The sequence below is a fragment of the Gorilla gorilla genome, chromosome 13 (assembly GCF_029281585.2).
Source record: "Gorilla gorilla gorilla isolate KB3781 chromosome 13, NHGRI_mGorGor1-v2.1_pri, whole genome shotgun sequence".
Taxonomy (NCBI): domain Eukaryota; kingdom Metazoa; phylum Chordata; class Mammalia; order Primates; family Hominidae; genus Gorilla; species Gorilla gorilla.
The window spans coordinates 16,707,527-16,728,808 of NC_073237.2; the positions used below are offsets into that span (position 1 = coordinate 16,707,527).

A 21,282-nucleotide genomic window follows, 5' to 3' on the forward strand; every position below is an offset into this window, starting at 1 on the left:
TGGTTTCATTTTCCCTGATTTTGATTTTTCTTATGGGGAACCAGTGTTGCTGCATTCAAGGTGTGTTCATACCGGCCTGTCAAATGAAAACTTTTCAAATTACTGGTTAATGCTTTCAAAATATGTTATTTAAAAAATTATCCTCTGTATTTTCCATATGCAGTTATAAATGTTTCTTGGTTATGTTTTATTCCTCAATTTATATGTTTGATTATAGTACCATGCAGAGTACCTTTGAAATTTTTCTTCATTTAAAAAATATGTATCTTGGCTAAGGCCTGTAATTCCAGCACTTTGGGAGGCCAAGGCAAGAGGATCAGAAGGTGAGAAGATCAAGACCATCCTGACCAATACAGTGAAACCCTGTCTCTACAAAAAATACAAAAAATTAGCCAGGCATGGTGGCAGCTTGTGTAGTCCCAATGTGAATTGGGATTCAGTTTATTCCCAAATTCCCAAATTATATATATATATATATATAATATATATTTTATATAGAATATATATATTATATATTATATAGAATATATATATTATGTATTATATATAATATATAAATATATAATTGTGTATATAATTATATAATATATAATACATATTATATAATTATATAATATATAATACATATTATATAATTATATAATATATAATACATATTATATAATTACATATATAGATTATATAATATATATATTATATATTATTTATACATTATATATAATTATATTATATATAATACATATATAATATATAATAGATATATAACATATATATAATTTCCTTTTACATCCTGCATCCTTCAACGTTCCATCCCCCACCCCACAGATTAATTATTCCCTAGGGGAGAATATGGCAAAGTTTTTAACCTAATTAAGAACCTATGAAATCATCACTTTCCAAAACTATGGAACAAAGCCACAGTAGTATGGATGGGTTGGAGGCTTTTCACACCATAAAATGTACCTATCTTTGTTTTTAACATGTTTTTCCCTTCCTCTCTTCTTTTTTTGTGAAATGTGTATTTAGTTTAATAAATTTGTAGTAAGTCATTTCCATTCACATATTATTTTTTTAAAGTAATAAAACGTGTATTGTCTACGTGTGAAATAAAACTCACATTTATTTTTATGCTTTTAGAGTTATCCAAAATCATGGAATTGTCTATCACAGTCAATCACCCAACCTACTCACCTTTCCAGTGTAATCTTAGTCAAATTTTTTTTGTTATCCAATGAGTTGCAGTATTTCAACTCAGAAAGATAAATAGAATGAATTGGTAGAGACTATTAACTAAGAACATACAGTTTTATTTATACTCAGAAGCAAGTAGATTATGTACACAAATTTGAAGATAAAAATTAAAATGATAATTGTATAAATTTGCATGTAGAGGGCTTTGAAAACCTGTTTACTTGTTAATGCTGTTTTGATATATTGTGTGACTTTGTTCTCCCGACCCATCATCCAGAGCTCTCTGCAGGAGCTAAGTGCTCATCATTTCCATGACTTGGAAACTGTCTAAGTTTAGAGGCACTTGTATTTGTTAGTAAATAAGGCAAGATGATATTGTTTCACAGGTTTTAGTGCAGAAGACTGAATAGATAAGCTGCTCCACCCAGTACACTGGTGTTCATTTCATGGTCATCTCATCTGTTAACCATGGATAAAAACACTTATCTTCAATGATCTTCCTGTACATGTAAAAACACACCTGTCTAAATGGCAGCAGTTGGACCTCACAATGTGGATTTTGCCTTCACCCTGGAATGTCTATGATGCCCTATCGACCATGTTGATGGGATTAGAGATCTCTTGCCCTTTGCTCTGCCACTGTCTGTGCCAGCCAGGCCACTGGGCCATTGTGGCAGATGGTGATGCCCTTCGTGTGGAGCGCACTGAGTGTGCGCTGAGGCAGACACAGTATTTTTGACAACTTTATCTGCTTCTTTCAAAACTGGGTCTGCATTATGATAAAGTGGTCGGTTTTAGGCCAAGCAGGTGTATGTCATAGAACGTGACTTGGGAGTTCAGAATCCTGGGCGTGAATAAGCCTTTGAGCCTTATTAAGCTGTGAAATCTAAAGCAAGACATTTCCCTGATAATTAAGCCTCATGAGCACTTATACTGTACACTTTACCTACATCAAATCATTCGGCCATCACCACAGACAAATGGCCTGATTGATTTACTATCACCTTTCCCTGGGCAGAAAAAGACAGAGATGAATGTGCCCAAGCTTATGAGCCCCTCAGCAAAAGAGCCAAGATGGGAACCCAAGCATACAGCCCCAATGCTGAGGCTCTGAACTACTGACCTGCCCTCAGCACTCAGCCTTGGGATCATGAGTCACTGTGCAAGGGAGTTCCAACATCTGCATGTATGTCTGGAATGATCTGAGCCTGTAGAATTCCTACACACTGGCCACATTATAGGGTGGTATCTGTGGTCACACAGCTCAGGGCAGGTATTAGTACATGAATAGCTGAGCGGTGTCATAGTCTTTATGTGATAGGCTCATAAAAGCCCAAATGCTTTTGAACTGGTTGCGGATTTTGAGTTGGAGGACAGCACTTGGGACAACCGATCACATTCCTTCAGTGCGTGGGCACTCCTCAGCATATATCCCAAAGCCGGTAAATAATGGGAAGATCCTGTACTGATGTTTGATGGTGTTATGAACTTCAAATGATCCCTATAGAAATGTTAAAAAAAAAAAAAAAGTCTGTGAGCTACACAACCTGGGGACAAGACAAGTAAGAACACAAAATATCACTAAATAATGAGCCTCATGTGTCACCCTACTTGCAACTCCCTCGGCAGCTGGTTTGAAGAGCCTCAGTGCTCACCAGGGGCCATCTCCCTGCTCTGTCCTCTCTCACTGCGGGTTGCCTGGGCGGAACACAGGCAGCCCCTCACATGATGACTGCAAACACAGGGCAAAGGAAGACTGAACGGAAAATGTATGGTTATAGTGGTTACTTTAAAATATAAGTATTTCAGTATTTTCTAATCTTTAATGATTATTTTTAGGGGAGGTTTTTTTTTTTTTTTTTTGAGACAGAGTCTTGCCCAGGCTGGAGTGCCGTGGCATGATCTCAGCTCACTGCAACCTCTGCCTCCTGTGTTCAAGTGATTCTCCTGCCTCAGCCTCCCGAGTAGCTGGGACTACAGGCACGTGCCACCACGCCTGCCAAAGTTTTTGTGTTTTTAGTAGAGACGGGGTTTCACTCTGTTAGCCAGGATGGTCTCAATCTTCTGACCTCATGATCCACCCACCTCGGCCTCCCAAAGTGCTGGGATTACAGGCATGAGCCACCACACCTGGCCTGAGTTTTTGTTTTTTATTTTTTTGAGATGAAGTCTCTGTCACCCAGGCTGGAGTGCAGTGGTGCAATCTCAGCTCACTGCAATCTCTGCCTCCAGGTTCAAGGGATTCTCTTGCCTCAGCCTCCTGAGTAGCTGGGTTTTTTTTGTTTGTTTTTTTTTTTTAGTTTAGATGGGGTTTTACCATGTTGGTCAGGCTGGTCTCGAACTCCTGACCTCAAATGATCCACCCACCTCCACCTTCCAAACTGCTGGGATTACAGGTGTGATCCACTATGCCTGACTGATTATTTTCATAACCAAGAAAAGAAATAAATACAATTAATGCTGGTGCATGGTATTAAATCTAGTTTTTAAAAAATTCACACATAAACAAGGCAGAAACCTATACCCTCCATGATAAATGCAGTAGCAGTGTATGTGGGTCTGTGGAGGTTGAAAGGGACTTGGTAGATGTCAAGAAGGTAGTGGCAGTCTTGCTGGGCTTTTAAAGGGTCTGAAGAAGTGACAGGATGCTGTGGTTGAATCCTAGCATGTATTTTAGCATTTGTTCATTTGGAGTTTGATTATTTCACGTTGCTTTCCTTTGCCATTACCTGGAAAGCCAAGGGCTCTACTCTCATTTCCTTGCTACTGTTTCTTTGCCTTCCTTGGTCCGTGAAGAAGATGGTCCAGGAGAAGCTCATTCCATGCTTGTTAACCAGGCACACCCCTAAGTTCCAGTCCGTGAGTCATTCATGAGTAGCACTGCCAATGAACTGACAGCCATGCTGTGTCCCTCCACATCGCCTAGGTGACTCGAAGAAGCCTTCCAAAAAGCGTGTGAAAAGGGAGCCCTACTCTACTACCAAGGTAAAGTAGCCTGTCTTTGCCTAAGATGTAAATGTTGTTTTCTTGGATCCTTTATTTTTCAGTTGATATCAGCTATGGGAAAATTATCCACTACATTATAGATGTTAGATAATATTTCCTTGGGGATGTAGGAGGTGTATTTTACCAACTGACGCCTGATTCCAGAGGATGTGCAAAATTGGCAGCGTCAGATAGTACACTGTGTGTTAAGGGATGTTTTCTTCAGGAACAAGCTTTCCACTTTAGATAAGAATTCTGCAATTGCTACTCAAAAATTACCTAGACAGAAACATTCTTGAAGAAAAGCTCCTGTGCTTTCCTAAGGGAACTCTACTCTAGAGTTGGGGATTTTGACTTGAACCTTATTTCCAATCTTGGTTACCCAGAGTTTCCAAGTGAAGAAAAGACCTGTGTGAGCCATCCATAGCATAGCCTGATTCTCAGAGTGTTTTCCTTCTCTAATTACAGGTGACTTCAGGGAGCACATTCAATGGTACGTATTCTGGAATCACTCACTGGTTGTTAGAAAAGGATTCTACAGGAAATCTGGAGCTTAACTGCTGGCTTTTGTCTGGAGAGCCTCCATGATCCAAGATATCTGGTGGGAATGAGGATGTGGGGTATAGTAAAAGAAACTGGTTTTCCAGGTGACATACTCTTTTTATCTATGTATAGTTTCTGGGAAAGTGTTCACATTAAGTTGTGTGTGGGTATGTGTGTATTAGGGCGGGGGTGGGGTGAGGTGGTCTGTGTGCAAGTCTGCATGATTTGCTTGTGAATGTGTGTCTATGTGTGTTTCCCCTAGGAAAAAAATGTTGTGTTTACCCAGCACAACTCTCAGTGCCATTTTTCTTAATTTAACAAATCAGACCACATACTTTACTTACATTAGTTCACACCTCATCATCATCATGCCCATATGTTGTGAGCTTGTTTATTGAGCCCACATGCCAGACGGAGAAACTAAGCCACATAAATAAATGTGCCCTGGTTCACTTGCTGCATAGTGAAGAGTCAAAATGTTTACTCATACGGTGCTAATGTTGAAGGCCTGAACTACAACCTCTATTTATCAGCCAGTGAAGAGATCACTATTCACCATGCAAGGGAGTTCCAGCACCCTCTATGCCTGGAATTACCCACACCTGCAGAGATCCCAAACGCCACCCCTCACATAAGAGAGCCTCATGATCTCATAATCCAGGTAGCTATGTAGACATCTTCCTGCAGGTGTCACATAGTCCTTAGTGTGAAACCAACATAGAAAGCCCATGTTTCTGATCAAATCACAGGTTCTGAAACACTAAGGGAGGCACTAAGTAGGACAATGTGGTGCCTGCGTGTCATAGCTGGGTCTCCTCAAGACATGGATCAAGTCCAATAAGAATTGGGGAGATGCTTTAGAGTCTTGATGGAGTTATCACCACAAGCCCTCTGAGCTACACACATTAGGGATCATGACCATTAAATACTCAAATTGCCATTTGGTTGTTATCCGGGTATCTGTCGTCCTTGTGGCAACTCTCTTGTGAAGCTGGTGTGGACAGCCTCAGTGCTGGAGCTGTGCCTCCCTTCTGAGTGGACCCTTTCTGTGTTAGCAGGTGGGTACAAGCATGGGGGTCAGCACACTCAGTGGATTTACACACACAGCATTGAAGAGTAAGGCTGGGCTTCGTTATTTATACATTTTCAATAAATGATGATCTTCATAACATAAAATCAATGATGTAGTACACTAGAATACTGTCCCTAGTATTGAATCTTGTCTCTCAACAAAGGGTTGCTTAAAGTCACATGACAGATTCCATTCAACTGATGACACATGCTGTAGCAGCAGTTAAAGCAGTCATTTGAAAAGGCTTTTACTATAAACTTACGTGTGAGCCTGAAGTGGGGGATAAAAGAGGTGATTAGCTCCCCTGTGCCATGTTTCTATTATGTGCGTGGTGGAGGAAAATTACACAGGAAGGTGATGGAGAGAACAGAGCAAAGGATTGGACAGGTCATTGAACCCATAAGACTATGTTGAGGTTAGTGAATGAGACTGATCGTTTTAGGTCAAATTTTACCCAGAGCTGGTGCAGCCACTGCCCATTCTTAGCCAGACCTTATTGCAGGCAGCTCTGATCAATAGTCAAGGAGGCAGTGGGGGTTGCAGACTTAATTCATTAAATCACCAAAGCACCAGCCCACACTGCCACTTTTCCAGTTAATTCACAGTAGCTTGCATATTCAGGTTTGATCAGTGGAAGCGAAGTTACTCTTTGCAGACCCATCTTTTGACAATCATTTTGCAGTGTCAGAAGGTCTGAGCAGCCTCGGGAGGCAAGCAGTCCCTGGTCCCTCAGTGTAGTCACTGGAGGAGGCAGTCACTGAGAGGCAGCTGGCGGGGTGAAGGGAAAGGGGAGGCAGGCCACAGAGATGACAGCCTTTAAGCTGTCATACTGGGCAAGTCAAGGATCTGAAAGAGGAAGGAGAATTCTTTATCATTAAGGACCTTTCCTTATCTCAGGCATTTCCTCCAGAGCATCACCTTTGTCCAGCCACATACCTTGGGCTAGGAGGACTGGAGAAAGACAGTGAAGGGTCTCTTGGGTCTCTGGCACAGGGCGTGATGAAGAGGTGGCAGTTTTTCAGGAATCTCTCTCTCTAGGGAACCAAATACATTTCCCATCTCAGGTCCTTCACTCAGCGGGGTTGAGGTTCTGCTCGTCACTTATCATCTCTGAATGTCAGCACCCTCAAGTGTAAAATCTCAGCCACAGCCCCTCCTCTGCACCCCCTGCAGGGCTGATGTTCTCCATAAACCATAAGGCATCATGCCCACGGAAAAGCTGAACAGGAAAGCATGCTCCACTGCCCCGGAGCCATCCAAGTTCCCCCTCCATATTCCGCCACTGCTAAGTGTCCAGCTTATTCCTCCTGGCATGTAGTAAACACTTAGAGAACATTACTGAAGTACCAGTCCTCTCTAAGGTTTTCCTGTATTTAGTGATTTTTAGCCCTGTACTGTGATACTAAGAAGTAGGGCTTAAATAGGGCTTAAAAAGTATTGCTAAAATTACATTATGACAGTGCAGAGAACTGAGGGCAGAGGAAGGACATGAGCTTGCTAGGTCCACATGGCTTAGTGGAATTTGAATCCGGGCCCCCACTCTGCATCAGCCCTGCACTCACAGTCATCCTGCTGTGTTCTCCTCTCCAGGAAGGCATTGCCCACACAGTCTGTCTGATAGAGGTGTTGAGTGCTCACTGAACTCCGTGATCTTCCTGAAACCCAACTTTGATTCAGTGGGCTCTGCTTGGAAGCCTGTAAAGAAAAGCATCATAAGTTTAAACTTAGAACAGATTATCACTATTTTCCCTCTGGTCTTCTGTCAGCAAGATGTCAACAGCCCTATCTATTGTAAATGCATTAACCAGCATCTTCTCTGATAGAGAATACAAGAAGATATGCTGTGCACACCAACCAGTGTCGGAGACCTCATGGCTCCCCGGTAAAGAAGAAGATGTACCCACAAGAAGGTACTGTGGAAGTTCATTAATTAAGTTGCTTCAAGAATTGCAATTGCTGGGAGTATTCAGTGTCCCATATGTAAGAGGAAACTATGAAGAGACTAAGCCATATTTTTTAATGTGTCAGGATTCTAATTTGCCTGGTCAGTAAATATTGCTACAACCACAAAAGTAAATATCTACTTAAAAGTCAATTTTGGTTCATGTTTAATGATAGACAATGTTTCAAGCTAATGTCTAGAACTTACCTGGTTGTTAAACATAAGCATAGATCTCCCTGAAAGAGTGGTGCTATATTATTATTTTTCAATTAATATATTTCTTTAGAGAGTTTTAAATTGACATAAAAACTGAGCATATGGCCGGGCGTGGTGGCTCACGCTTATAATCCCAGCACTTTAGGAGGCCAAGGCAGGCGGATCATCTGAGGTCAGGAGTTGGAGACCAGCCTGGCCAACATGGTGAAACCCCATTCTCTACTAAAAATACAAAAAATTAGGCGGGTGTGGTGGCAGGCGCCTGTAATCCCAGCTACTCAGGAGGCTGAGGCAGGAGAATCGCTTGAACCCGGGAGGCAGAGGTTGCAGTGAGCCAAGATCATGCCATTGCACTCCAGCCTGGGTGACAAGAGTGAAACTCCATCTCAAAATAAATAAATAAATAAATAAATAAATAAATAAATAAAAATTGAGTATATAATACACGAATTTCCCATATTATTCTGTCTCCTCACCCTCACTTCCTAATTTCACCTATTAGTAACATCTTACATTACTGTGGTACATTTGCTAGAATAATGAGAAAATATTGATACATTATTATCTGAAGTCTACATTTGCATAATGTTCATTCTTTCTGTTATACATATATATGAATTTTGAAATATTTAAAACATTATGTTCACCCTTATGGTCTCATAAAGAAAATGTTCACTTCCCTAAAAATCCTCTCTTCTCATTAATCTCTGTCCTCTTTCTCCAGAAACCTCGGCAACTATTAATATTTTTACTATCGCTTCAACTTTGCCTTTTCCAGAATGTCATATAGTTGGAATCATGTATTACGTAGTTTTTCAGATGAATTTATTGCACTAAATTGATGTACGCTTTAGCTGCTTTCATGTCTTTTTTATGCCTTAATGGCAAAAAATGGCACATTAAATCACCAAATAATATTGCATTAAATGAATTTTTGTCTTTTTATTCTCCTGTTGAAGAATTCAGTAGATTTCATGAGATAAACCATCTGGGCCTGGTGCTTTCTTTTTCGGAATGCTCTTAATGTGAATTCAACTTATTTAATAGACATAAGTTTATTCAAATTAGGATTCTAGCGTGACCTTGGGAAGATTGCCTTTCAAAGAATTGATACATTTCACTGAGGTTATCAAACTGCGGTCATAGAACTGTTCATAATATTCCTTTTAATGCCTAACAGTTCAGTAGAGATGGCTCCTCTTTTATTTCTGAAATTGGTCATTTGTGTTATCTTCTTTCTCTTGGTTAGCCTGAATATCAATTCATTCATTGTAATGAGCATATCAAAGAACCAGCTTTTGGTTTTATTGATTTTCTGATGATTTCAGTGTTTTAATTTTATTGATTTCTGTGATGTTGTTTATTACTTTTATTTTCTTTCCATTGCATTCCTCTATTTTCTACAGTTCCCTAATTGAAACATGATATTACTGATTTTAGGTCTTGTGATTTTTAGTATATTGCATCCAATGCTATAGATTTCCCTCTAAGGACTGCTTTTGCTACATCCAGAAATCTTGCCAAGTCACATTTTCTTTTAATGTAGTTAAAAGTATTTTTAATTTTCTATTGAGACTTCTTCTTTAACCCATGAGTTATTTAAAAATGCATTGCTAATTTGCAAATATTTGGGGATTTTGTGGCTCTTTTACAGTTGTTGATTTTTTGTTGTCAGGTATGTGTTGCAAAAGCAGTTGTCTACCTCATCTTGCCACCACCCAAGATGGCCCAGGATGTGGGCTCTCCCTGAGTGAATCTTTGGCAATCTGCCAACCTGATGTGGTCGGCCTCCTTCTTTAGTCTGAGCTTACCTTCTGCTTAGAAAGGGCCATTCTCAGTTCTGGCAGGGAGTTTTCCCAACACTGAGAAGGTGGCATTCTTACTCCCCAGTGCAGCCTGCACCTCTGACCGGTGGTCAGCAGACAGGGCAGAGGTCCTCATTAGACAGAGTTCAGCGGGGTCTCTGACCAAAGTGCATCTTCAGAGTCTGCACCTACCCACTGTGACCACGGGCAGGCTCTGAGTCCTAAAGCAGGAGGAACTGTGCGACCATCCTGATTGGAAATTTGTGAGGATCACCGTGTTACTCAAGTAAGGTCTTTGGAAAGTGTTGTATTACTACTGTTTGTGAACTGCTTGTTGGTGGCCTGGCTGAGCCACACACTTTATGAAAACCAGGACCCCTCAGCTGGTGTGGGTGTCTATGCAGCCTGAGACCCTCATGTGAACAGCCTTGTGGCAGCTGTCTTTGCCCCTTGCCACCATCAGTGCCTCCTTGTTCCTGGGCACGGCTTTCTCTGATGGTGCTCCATTGTTTTCCTGCACCTCAGTGTCTACAGCTGGATGTCTCTTCTGCAATCTAGCTGAGGGGGCATCAATAATAGTTTTGCTGTGGCACTGCCCTCCTTCTTGTCTTGCTCTGTCTTAGTCTCCCTCAAAGATCCCACCCTTCAGGTTCTTCCACAAGTTTCTTATTGAAATCCGAGCAGAAAACTATGACCAATATGACCAATCCTATACCCACTGAAGACATGAATGAAGAATTAAAACAATTCTCCATGGACTCTACCATATAGATCCCTAGAAGTAATTTCTAAAAAAAAAAAAAAATCAAGGAAGATGTAATAGTTTTCCATAAATTAGAATACCCTACATGTACAATTAAATGAAATGGCTAGTATAGTCTTGAAACCAAAACCAGATAAGGTAAATTAAATTCTGTGATATTTTAAAATACTTTAAATTCTGACTAATGTGAGTTAATCTCAAAATATGAAATAGTAGATTAACATTGAAAATGCAATAAATAAAATTAGCTACCTCAAGAGTTTAATGGAAAAAAATGTGATTATTGCTGTAGATTCAGGAAATTCGTGAATAACATTCACCCTATATTTGTAGGACAACTATCTGATTAACTTTAAGTGACCTGTGACAAGCATTTGAATTAATGCTGCTTTCACAGCATATCTCTTGGCTTGTTAAAAACCCGACAAGAATTTCCGTAACATTAATTTATTTTTAACACCTATATTGGGTGTGAACCCACCATAAAGTTTGCCCACTGAAAAGGTCTGCAATTTGATGCTTTATTAAATTGATACTGTGTGCACCCAACACCACGATCTAATTTAAATATGTTTCCCTTGCCCAAGTTCTCGCTTGCGCACTGGCAGTTAATCCCCACTCCCATCTCCAGCCCTAAGCAATACTGCTGTGACATTCCATCTCCATAAATTTCCCGCTTGCTTTATAGAAATGGACATACATATATATTTGGAACCTGACTTCCTTCATTTAGCATACTATGTTTGAAGTTAATTGACGTGTTAGCACGTGCTGGTCATGTGTTTTCCTTCATAGTCTGCTGTGTTTATTCATACAGATAGTGTTTATTCATTTATCAGTTAATGGACATTTAATTATTTTGTTATTTTCTTTGATGAGTAATGTAGCTTTGAGCATTCATATACAGTCATGTAATGCATAATGACATTTTGGTCAAAAAAATTTTTTTTTCTGAGACCCAGGCTGGAGTGCAGTGGCACAATCTCGGCTCACTGGAACCTCTACCTCCCAGGTTTAAGCAATTCTCATGCCTCAACCTCCCGAGTAGCTGGGACAACTGGCACACCCCACCACGCATGGATAATTTTTGTATTTTCAGTAGAGACAGGATTTTGCTGTGTTGGTCAGGCTAGTCTCAAACTCCTAGCCTCAGGTGATCCACCCACCTCTGCCTCCCAAAGTGCTGGGATTATAGGCATGAGCCACCACACCCAGCCTAATTTTTTTAAGAAACGAGAACTATTTTCTAAATTACTTTTGCCAATTTATATTCCTACCATGATGTATAGTACTAATTTCACTGTACAATGTATGGTAGGCCCCAATATGTAAGAAATGATGAAAGTAACACGTAAAGATTAGTATAAAACAAATGAGATTATCATTGTTGCTATCATCTTTGTCAAATTCTGAAAACAATCTGAGTATATTTTTATATAAATATGCTTGGCAACATAGCTGAAAAAAGCATTATCAGTTACATTTATCAGTAACAAAGACATAAATTTGAAGGGGGAAAAACACTTGTACTAACAACGCAATATCAGAATTAACATAAAAATTCTGCTGGTCACTTTGGAATATTTAATTGCCTGGGGCAGTGTTTAGTAGACAAATGAGCATCTATGGAGCACCCAAAGTAGGGGAATCAACAGAACTTGGGTTTCAAAAGTTATCTGGGTTTAGAGCATGAAACTTTGTTAGAGGACACACCCCTTGCATGAGCGAGGTGACTTGGTGTGTGTGGACGTGTTGGAGGCACAGCATAATGGTGGCTTCCTCCAGAAAGGGACATTTGGGGTGGATTCATTCCATCTAGACAACACAGCCTGATGTGGCATGGACATGAATGGAGGTGAAATGGTCAGTAGTTGAGAGCATCAGTCCTGACAAGGGCCGAGGTGAAAAACCTGGGAACCCCTTCAGGTGCAAAGTCTTCAGTTGAAAAAGGAGGTGGTCACAGGAAATACTGAGACGGGTCAGCAATGCATGGGAGACAGAGTTCTTGGCCCTGCAGGGTGAGTAGTGTGGATTCTCAAGTTTTCTCCTCTTTCCATTAATTTCTTTCCCAATGCAGATGACTTCCATCATACAATCTTCAGCAACCTTGAAAGATTGGACAAGCTTCAGCCCACTCTTGAAGGTAAAGGAAGGCAGCTAACAAGACTGGCATCTGGGCTTGGCTGTGCGTGTTTTCTATCGTGGGGAAATATATATAACACAATATTTATCATTTGAACCTTTTAACCAAAGTGTGCATTCCATGGCATTCAATATATTCACAGGTTTGCATAACCAACACCACTAACTACACCCACAATTTTGATGATTTCTTACAAAACCTTGTCCACAATAAGCAATATAGCGTCTTCCCCCTATTTCCAGCCCATGGTGATTCCTATCCCACTTCCTCTTGTATGAATTTGACTATTCTAGGCACTTCATGTAAGTACAATTATACAATATATTCCTTTTGTGTCTGGCTTATTTCACTAAGCATAATGTTCTCAATGTCCACCCATGTTGTATCATCTACCAAAATTATGTTCGTTTTTTTACAGATGGATGATGTAGCTTTGCATGTAGACCACCTTGCTTTTATTACATTCATTTGTTCACTGATGGTTGGATTATTTCCACCTTTTGGCTCCTGTGAAAAGTGATGCTATAAACATTAGTATACAAACATCTGTTTAATTTCTGTTCTCCATTCTTTGGGGTGCCTAAGGGTAGAGTTCCTGGGTCCAACAGGAGTTCTATATTTAACCTTCTGAGCCACTGCAGACTGTTTCTCACAGTGGCTGCAACTTTATCCATTTCTACCATCAATGTATCAGGGTTACAATTTCTTTACATCCTTGTTCACACTTATTTTCCTTTAAATCATCCTAGTAGGTGTATATTGGTGTCTGCTTGTGTTTCTCATTTGCATTTCCCTAATGACTAATGATCCTGAGCAGCTTTTCCTGTGCTACTATCTGTGGCTATATCTTCTTTAGGGAAATATATGTTGAAGTCTTTTGCCCATTTTTAAAAAGTTGTCTGATTTTTATTTAGTTAGTTTGTTGCTGTAGATGTTTGAATATATCTTAAATATATTTAAAATATATTCTAAATTTTAGTCTTTTACAAGATAAATGATTTGCAAATATTTCCCCCTTTGTGTAGAACTTTAGATTTACAAACTTCATTAATTTGTAAGAAATCCTCAGCAGTTGACCCCAAACAGATAAGACTGAAGCAGTATTTTAGGAATAGTTGAAAGTATGATCATCACAAAACATAAGCGTAATCAAATCTTGCAAGCTACATGTAAGGCACAATGACAAATAAGGCAGCAAAGGGCCATCTGGTGATTAGTTCACCACACTTGTTGCAACTGTTTGTGCTGAAGAATTAAAACATACCAGCATTCAACCCATGTCTCCTCTCTTGAAGTAAACTGTCGTATGTTGGCTGGCCTGAACAAGTGTAGATATTCTCCATCCTCAATTAATATGCATGCATGACAAAGAAAAGGAAGCCTGGATGAAAAAATATTGTGTGATTAATAATTATGCTTTAATTAATTTTAAAGGATATAATTTCAGTACTTCTAATTCTCCCATCAGCAGTTATAACAAAGGATTAGTGAATAAATACCATAGACTGTTTTGCCTAGAATTGAATCCAATCTGTCTATTAAACTTTGCTTTTATTCAAGTGCAAAATGCTAAAACACATAATAACTACAGTGACAGCCACTGTGGATCCTCAGAGGTAAAATTAGTCTTGGGACATAAATCCTGCAAGCTAATATTGTTTTTACAGGGTTTAGAAAACCATTTAACTGGGTTTCAAACCTCACAGTGTGAGCAGTGGGACTCTCATCAAACTATAGCATGTGCTTCAGTACCATTTGTAGACTGACTCATTCCCATTGCCTTAAGTTGCCATCAGCAAAATGCCAGGGACTCTATTTCTTGCTCCTTAGTTCCTCGTTCCTGCCTGTCTTTCCACGAGGGAAGATTTTCCAGCAGGAGCTCAAGCTGTGCTTTTAATGAAACACATCCACACACACTGTCCTGTTGTCCACATTAAGCAGAGCTCCCTGAATAACTCATGAACAAAAGTATCTATGACTAACTCTTGCTGTGTGTCCTCCTAGCCTCTGAGGAGTCTCTAGTTCACAAGGACAGAGGAGATGGAGAGAGGCCAGTCAATGCGAGGGTAAGGTTGCCTTGCTTTCTCTGAAATAGAAATGTTCCTTTCTTGGTGTCTTTCTTTTTCAACTGACTTTACATGTGAAAAAATGACAATGTCCATGACAGGTATTAAATGCAGTTTTCTGAGGGGGAGGAAGAAGTGACTCTTAGCAACTGATATGTAATCCAAAATGGCATTTAGCTATGACGGCTTCAGGTTGTAGACTGTATCCTTGGGATCCTTGTCCTTGGAAGCAATGTCTACTCCTTGGATTCAGTATTTTGCACTTGCCAACCTACGTGGACCTGAGAGATACACCATCCAGAAGCTGATGTCTTCTCCAGTGTGTATCCTACCCTTGTCTTGGAGGCCTTGAAGTTGACTACACTTTCTGATCAAGTTTTCAGTATTCATTGAGAGAAACAGAGCCTTGTGCAAATAATCCACAACATGACATACCCCTCAAAAAGTTTTGTTTCTGTATTGCTGGTGGTGCAGGTGGCCCCTCTGAGGCGTGAATCTAGTAAGTATTCTGGAATCACTTGCCAAGAAAACAATCTGGATGCCAAGAAACGTGTGGCATCCTTGCCTGGTTTCAATGTGAAAAGCCACCCTGATCCTGGGATTGTGATAGGAATAAGTATAGGGGAAGTGTTTTTTTAAAACCTGAATTCCCCAGGGAAAAATTATGGCCAAATTTTGAGGAAGCAGCTGTGCTCCCTTTTGGGTGGTGCTGAGTTGGGTGCTTGAGGATTGGTGCTGTCTTGTGTGAGGCTGCATCGTGTGGTGTGAATGTGTGTGTTTCTGTATAGGTGAGGCTGTGTGTTTTCTCAGGAGAGATTTCCCACTTATACAACCCAATCACCAGTGTCCACTTCTAACAATAAAATCCACCCCCGCTCTACTCTCTCTGTACAGTGACTCCTCCACCCTCACCAGAGCCATCCCCGGGTCTGCCTTATTATCCCGACTGCTCAGGTGGAGAACCTGAAGGGCCAAGGCAGTGGCCCCAGCTCCTGAGTTCCTGAATGAAAAAGTGAAAACACGAACCCAGGAGTGTGGGCCAGTGCTGACACTGACATGCACTTAGTCATGGGGTGTTCACCACCACACAGGGAGTCCAGCATTCATGTATAAACCCAAAAGCAACGAGCCCAAAAGGCCCCAGACACTGCCCATCATCATAAAGTGGCCTCCGTGGTCACACAACCCAGGGCAGTTATAGGCTCATCTCCCCACGGACAGGCATAGTCATCAGTGTGTCAAAAGCACAAAGATCCCCAGGTGTTTGGCTCAGCTCACAGATCTTTTTTTTTTTTTTTTTTAACTTTTAAGTTCAGGGGTACATGTGCAGGATGTGCAGGTTTGCTACATATAGAAATGTGTGTCATGAGAGTTTGTTGTACAGATTATTGCATCACCCATACATTGGCCTAATATCAGTTATTTTTCCTGATCCTCCCCCTCCTCCCACCTCCCACCCTCCAGTAGGCCCCACGCACACAAATTCTAAGAGGAGTGGGGGACCACAAAGGCCAGTGTGGCCCACTTCAGTTGTGAAGTTAATTTGCTCAGCAACTGGCCAAAGTCTATAAGGATGGGTGATGTATTTTAGTAGATTTAGTAATACTATCTTCCCAAGCCCTAAAATGCTCAAATCCTGCCAGCCAAAAATGGTGAGGAGGGACAGATAGGAACTCTGTGTAGCACTTGGTTATTAGCCTGGCTTCCATCCCTTAGTGGCAACTCTCTTGTATATGTGGGTTAAAGACCCTCAGCATCAAGCCAAGCCTCCTCCATGAGGAGCCATCTCACTATTGACTGGCTAGTGCCGGGTATGGCCACCAGCCCAACTGAAACAAAATGTTGCCTTAAAACAAGTGTAAATCTCATACAACAGGCAAATGCAGAAGCAGTGTGGTCTCACAAGTTGTAAAGAGGACAGTCGCAATTTTGCTGGACTTCAACCTGGGTAGAAGACATGAGGGAACTCTGTCACTGAATCACGGCAGAGTTCAAGGCCACTTGTAGACTATTTCGTGTTACAGAAGGTGGCCTTTAGCTACTAAGCAAAGGCCTCAGTTTCTCATTTCTTTCCTGTTCATCTTCTTGGTCATCCTTCTTCCGCAAGGGAAACGAGCCCAAGCAAAAGGCAGTTTCAATATTAATTTGACCGAGGTTTTGTGCAGTTTATTATCATCCAGGTAATCAGGTGCAACCCAGTCTGCCTAGCAGCCCCCCTATCTCTGCTCTGTGTTTTCATTTAATAAACACTTTGGTCTACTTACTATGTGCTAGATTTTCTCGAGACCAAGTAAATGAGAATCTTTATGTTGGCAGCTAAGTTAGATTTAACATAACTGACAAAAATTAAAATTTCTGATTTCTTGTAAAAATATTTTGTATGTGTGAATGCACACTGAATGTAAAGTGGATAAAAAAATCACACTTGCACTCATGGAAGGCTTTTCATGAATTTGTCAATTTCTAGTTTTTATATTTCCCCACTTCACCGGATAATGCATACCTGAACCTGGAAACTGATTCCGACTGCAGAAAGTGTTCTGAGACATATCCCTTAGCTTCACTAGTGCAGGTCAACCTGGGAGTATGTCCCAGCATCAGCTTGGCCCATGCTGTGATAAGCCAACTCCATGCACCACACCAAGCAAGCCCCTGGGTGATTCACAGTCTCCACCACCAGGGAACTGACCTTTATTCTGTGTTCTTCAAGCTCCCCATGGGGACACCATCCACGACATCACGAACGAGGACGCCGTCCACGACACCGCCAATGAGGACACCTTCCACGGCACCACCGACGAGGACGCCGTCCACGGCACCGCCGACGAGGATGCCGTCCAGGGCACCGCCAATGACGCCGTCCACGGCATCGCCGACGAGGACGCCATCCATGGCATCGCTGACTGGGACGCCATCCAGGGATTCACTGACTGGGACGCCATCCAGGGCCTCGCTGACTGGGACGCCGTCCAGGGCCTCGCTGACTGGGACGCCATCAAGGGCATCGCTGATGGGGATGCCGCCCAGGGCATCGCTGAAGGGGACGTCGTCCATGGCATCGCTGACGGTGTCACTGTCCAGGGCATCGCTGACGAGGACGCCGTCCAGGGCATCGCCGACGAGGACGCCATCCACGTCATCACTGACTGGGACGCCATCCAGGGATTCACTGACTGGGACGCCGTCCAGGGCCTCGCTGACTGGGACGCCGTCCACGGCTTCGCCGAGGAGGTCGTATTCCACGGCATCGCCGACGGGGACGCCGCCCAGGGCATCGCCGACGGGGTCGCCGTCCAGGGCATCGCCGACGGGGACGCCGTCCAGGGCATCGCTCTCAATGACGCCGTCCACGGCATCGCTAACGAGGACGCCGCCCAGGGCATCGCCAACTGGGATGCTGTCCAGGACATCGCTAATGAAGATGGATTCCACAGCATCGATAACAAGGATGCCGTCCAGGGCATCGATAACGAGGACACCGTCCAGGGCATCGCCAACGAGGACGCCGTCCAGGGCATCGCCACCTGGGACGCCGTCCACGGCTTCGCCGACGAGGTCGCCTTCCATGGCATCGCCGACGGGGATGCCGCCCAGGGCATCGCCGACGGGGTCGCCGTCCAGGGCATCGCCGACGGGGACGCCGTCCAGGGCATTGCTCTCGATGACGCCGTCCACGGCATCGCTAACGAGGACGCCGCCCAGGGCATCGCCAACTGGGATGCTGTCCAGGACATCGCTAATGAAGATGGATTCCACAGCATCGATAACGAGGATGCCGTCCAGGTCATCGCCAATGAGGACGCCGTCCAGGGCATCACCAACTGGGACGCCATCCACGGCTTCGCCGACAGGGTCACCTTCCATGGCATCGCCGACGGGGACGCCGCCCAGGGCATCGCCGACAGGGTCGCCGCCCAGGGCATCGCCGACGGGGACGCCGTCCACGGCATCGCCGACAGGGTCGCTGCCCAGCGCATCGCCGACTGGGAAGACGCCCAGGGCATCGCCGACTGGGATGCCGCCCAGGGCATCGCCTACGGGGACGCTGCCCAGGGCATTGCCAACGGGGACGCCACCAAGGGCATGGGCAACGAGGTTGCCGTCCACGGCATCGCTAACGAGGATGCCGTCCACGGCATCGCTAATGAGGACGCCCTCCACGGCGTCGCTAACGAGAAAATCAAATGTTAACCAGCAGTGACCTGCTTCAACACCATCATCGGAAGTCAGAAGTTGAACTCTTTTTTTATTTTTAAAGCCTGCATAATATTCGCTGTATTATTATTCAGCATATTACTATTTCCTTCATGATGGAAATTTGGTTTATCCCAATTTTCTATTCTATCAAAACACCACTACATAGAAAATCCCCATGCACATATTTCTCCTAATTGTGGAAATATTTTACATAAAAGACTCTAGACATGGGATGAAATTCCCAGGTTACTGGAATTTTAAAATAGATAGGTACTTCCAAATTGACCTCTTAAAAATTATATGAATTCGTAAGCTTCCAACAGTTATGGAGTTACCCCTTTTAAGAAATCTGTGCTAAAAGGACCCAAACAATGCTGATGACAATGATCAGGATAATAAGTACGCTGGGAAGACAACAAAATGATTTAGATCTTAGACAAGTCATTCTAGGTGTCTCCACTGTTTCAGTTCTTGCATTCGTTCATTCTTGTGCTTTTTCATTTTACCAAATAAAATATCTCCTTGATGTCATATGATTCCACGCTATGCTTAATGAGTGTTGGTTAGTAAAATGCCTATAACTAGTAATCTTCATCTGTGCAATTAAATATTAATTCATAAAACACTTCAAATGTAAACAATAATTAGTAAATGAAAAGTACATAATACCTCGATTAGAAAAAAATCACTCCATTAAAAAGACATTATTTGTGTGATAAAAGAGTTTGGCATTTTTGTATTTTTCTACAAGGTTAAAGAAAACTAAGTCAACTTATACAAGTGAATTTTAAAAGACTTTAGGGCGGGCGTGGTGGCTCACACCTGTAATCCCAACACATTGGGAGGCCGAGGAGGGCAGATCACCTGAGGTCAGGAGTTCGAAACCAGCCTGACCAACATGGTGAAATCTCATTTCTACTAAAAATACAAAAAAATTAGCCCAGTGTGGTGGCACATGCCTATAATCTCAGCTACTTGGGAGGCTGAGACAGGAGAATAGTTTGAACCTCGGAGGCGGAGGTTGCAGTGAACCAGGATTGCACCATTGCACTCCAGCTTGGGCAACAAGAGCGAAACTCCATCTCAAAAATAAATAAATAAATAAATAAATAAATAAATAAATAAAAGCCTTTAACCCAGAATGCAGAGTAAATTGGCCAAAAATGCTAACCTATGCATTTCAATACTATAGGAGTTGCGTAGGTAGAAATAATTAGATGAAATACTTCTGGTATTTCACCTTCCCAACTCACACAAGCCAGTGTTTTTCTGTGAATAACAAAAACAGCAGAATTTACTTGCCTATCCATAAGAGGTTACCACTTCTGTGTGTTCCCCTGAAACAAGTGGTGGCTGGGTGAGAAGGTGGACAGCACTAGGGTAGGAGATGGGGGCTCCAGTATCGTGGGCGAGCTTCCTAAACCTCTGCAACTTTCAGCCCCTAAATGGGATGAGCCATCAGAACTTTTAGCACAATGCCCAGAACAAAGTAAGGATTTGACAAATGACGCCTCTCTCCACATTGTTCTGTCATCAGCCACCGCATCCTGTACCTCCAAGCCCACTGGGCTCCGGCTGTTTCCATCACATGGAGAATGACTCAGAGCCTGGCCTCCAGCCACCCTCCTGGCCTTTCTGCTTCTCACTTTGCCACTGGCTCCTCACGGACCAGCCTGGGTGTCCTCAGATATACTGCAAACTTCACTGTGGGAGTCACGCATCCCTCACTGCTCCTTCACCAGGGAGCCATGGGGCTTTCCTCCTCAGGAGGACTCTGCAAGCAGCTGGGTGAAGGGCCCTCCCATCTCTCATCCTTCCTTAACTTTTGTCACAGTTCTCCTTCCTTCCACTCAGTGCTGCGCACACTGATTGATCCTCCATCTTCCCCAAAAGACAGGAACAGCATGAGCAGTAGAGAGTAGATTCCAATGATAGAAAAAATAGTCAGTGATTTCTCATTTCCATTGATCATCAATGAAGAAAATGTATCCTGAAGGTCATGTACCTCCTATGGGACTGCTGCATCCTCAGCCTCCTGAATTTCAGCCCAGCACCTTCCTCCCCAGCACAGCAACAGGTCAGCCCTTACCAGCATCCCTCTCTTATTGCCTTTGTGCACAGCCAGCACCAGGGCCGGGGGAGGCCTTGGGATTGTCCCTCCCCAACAATCTGTGAAACAATCCTTTATGTCACCAACAAAGCACAGCGTTATGCATTGGTGATCAGTCCCTCCCAACACCTCTGTCACTGTAAAGCTGGCAGGCAACCCTCCAAGGTTGGCCTTCCCAAGCACTGCACCTCTAGGTGACAGAGCAAGTCCTTACCTTGAGGCCTGGGCGCCCAGTCTATCCTGTCCAAT

The 21,282-nt window shown here is 42.8% G+C and overlaps 1 protein-coding gene across 1 annotated transcript; it reads left to right on the forward strand.

Annotated features, from left to right (window-relative positions):
- Nucleotides 1-32: 32 nt before the first annotated feature.
- LOC129524669 (uncharacterized) lies at nt 33-18,917 on the forward strand. Its single transcript, XM_055350946.1, is given in 12 exon segments — nt 33-60; nt 4,118-4,176; nt 4,645-4,669; nt 7,615-7,701; nt 12,595-12,660; nt 14,665-14,731; nt 15,173-15,225; nt 17,437-17,861; nt 18,024-18,107; nt 18,109-18,294; nt 18,375-18,578; nt 18,645-18,917. Coding segments are annotated over 12 exon segments (1,557 nt in total).
- The last annotated feature ends 2,365 nt before the right edge of the window (nt 18,918-21,282 follow it).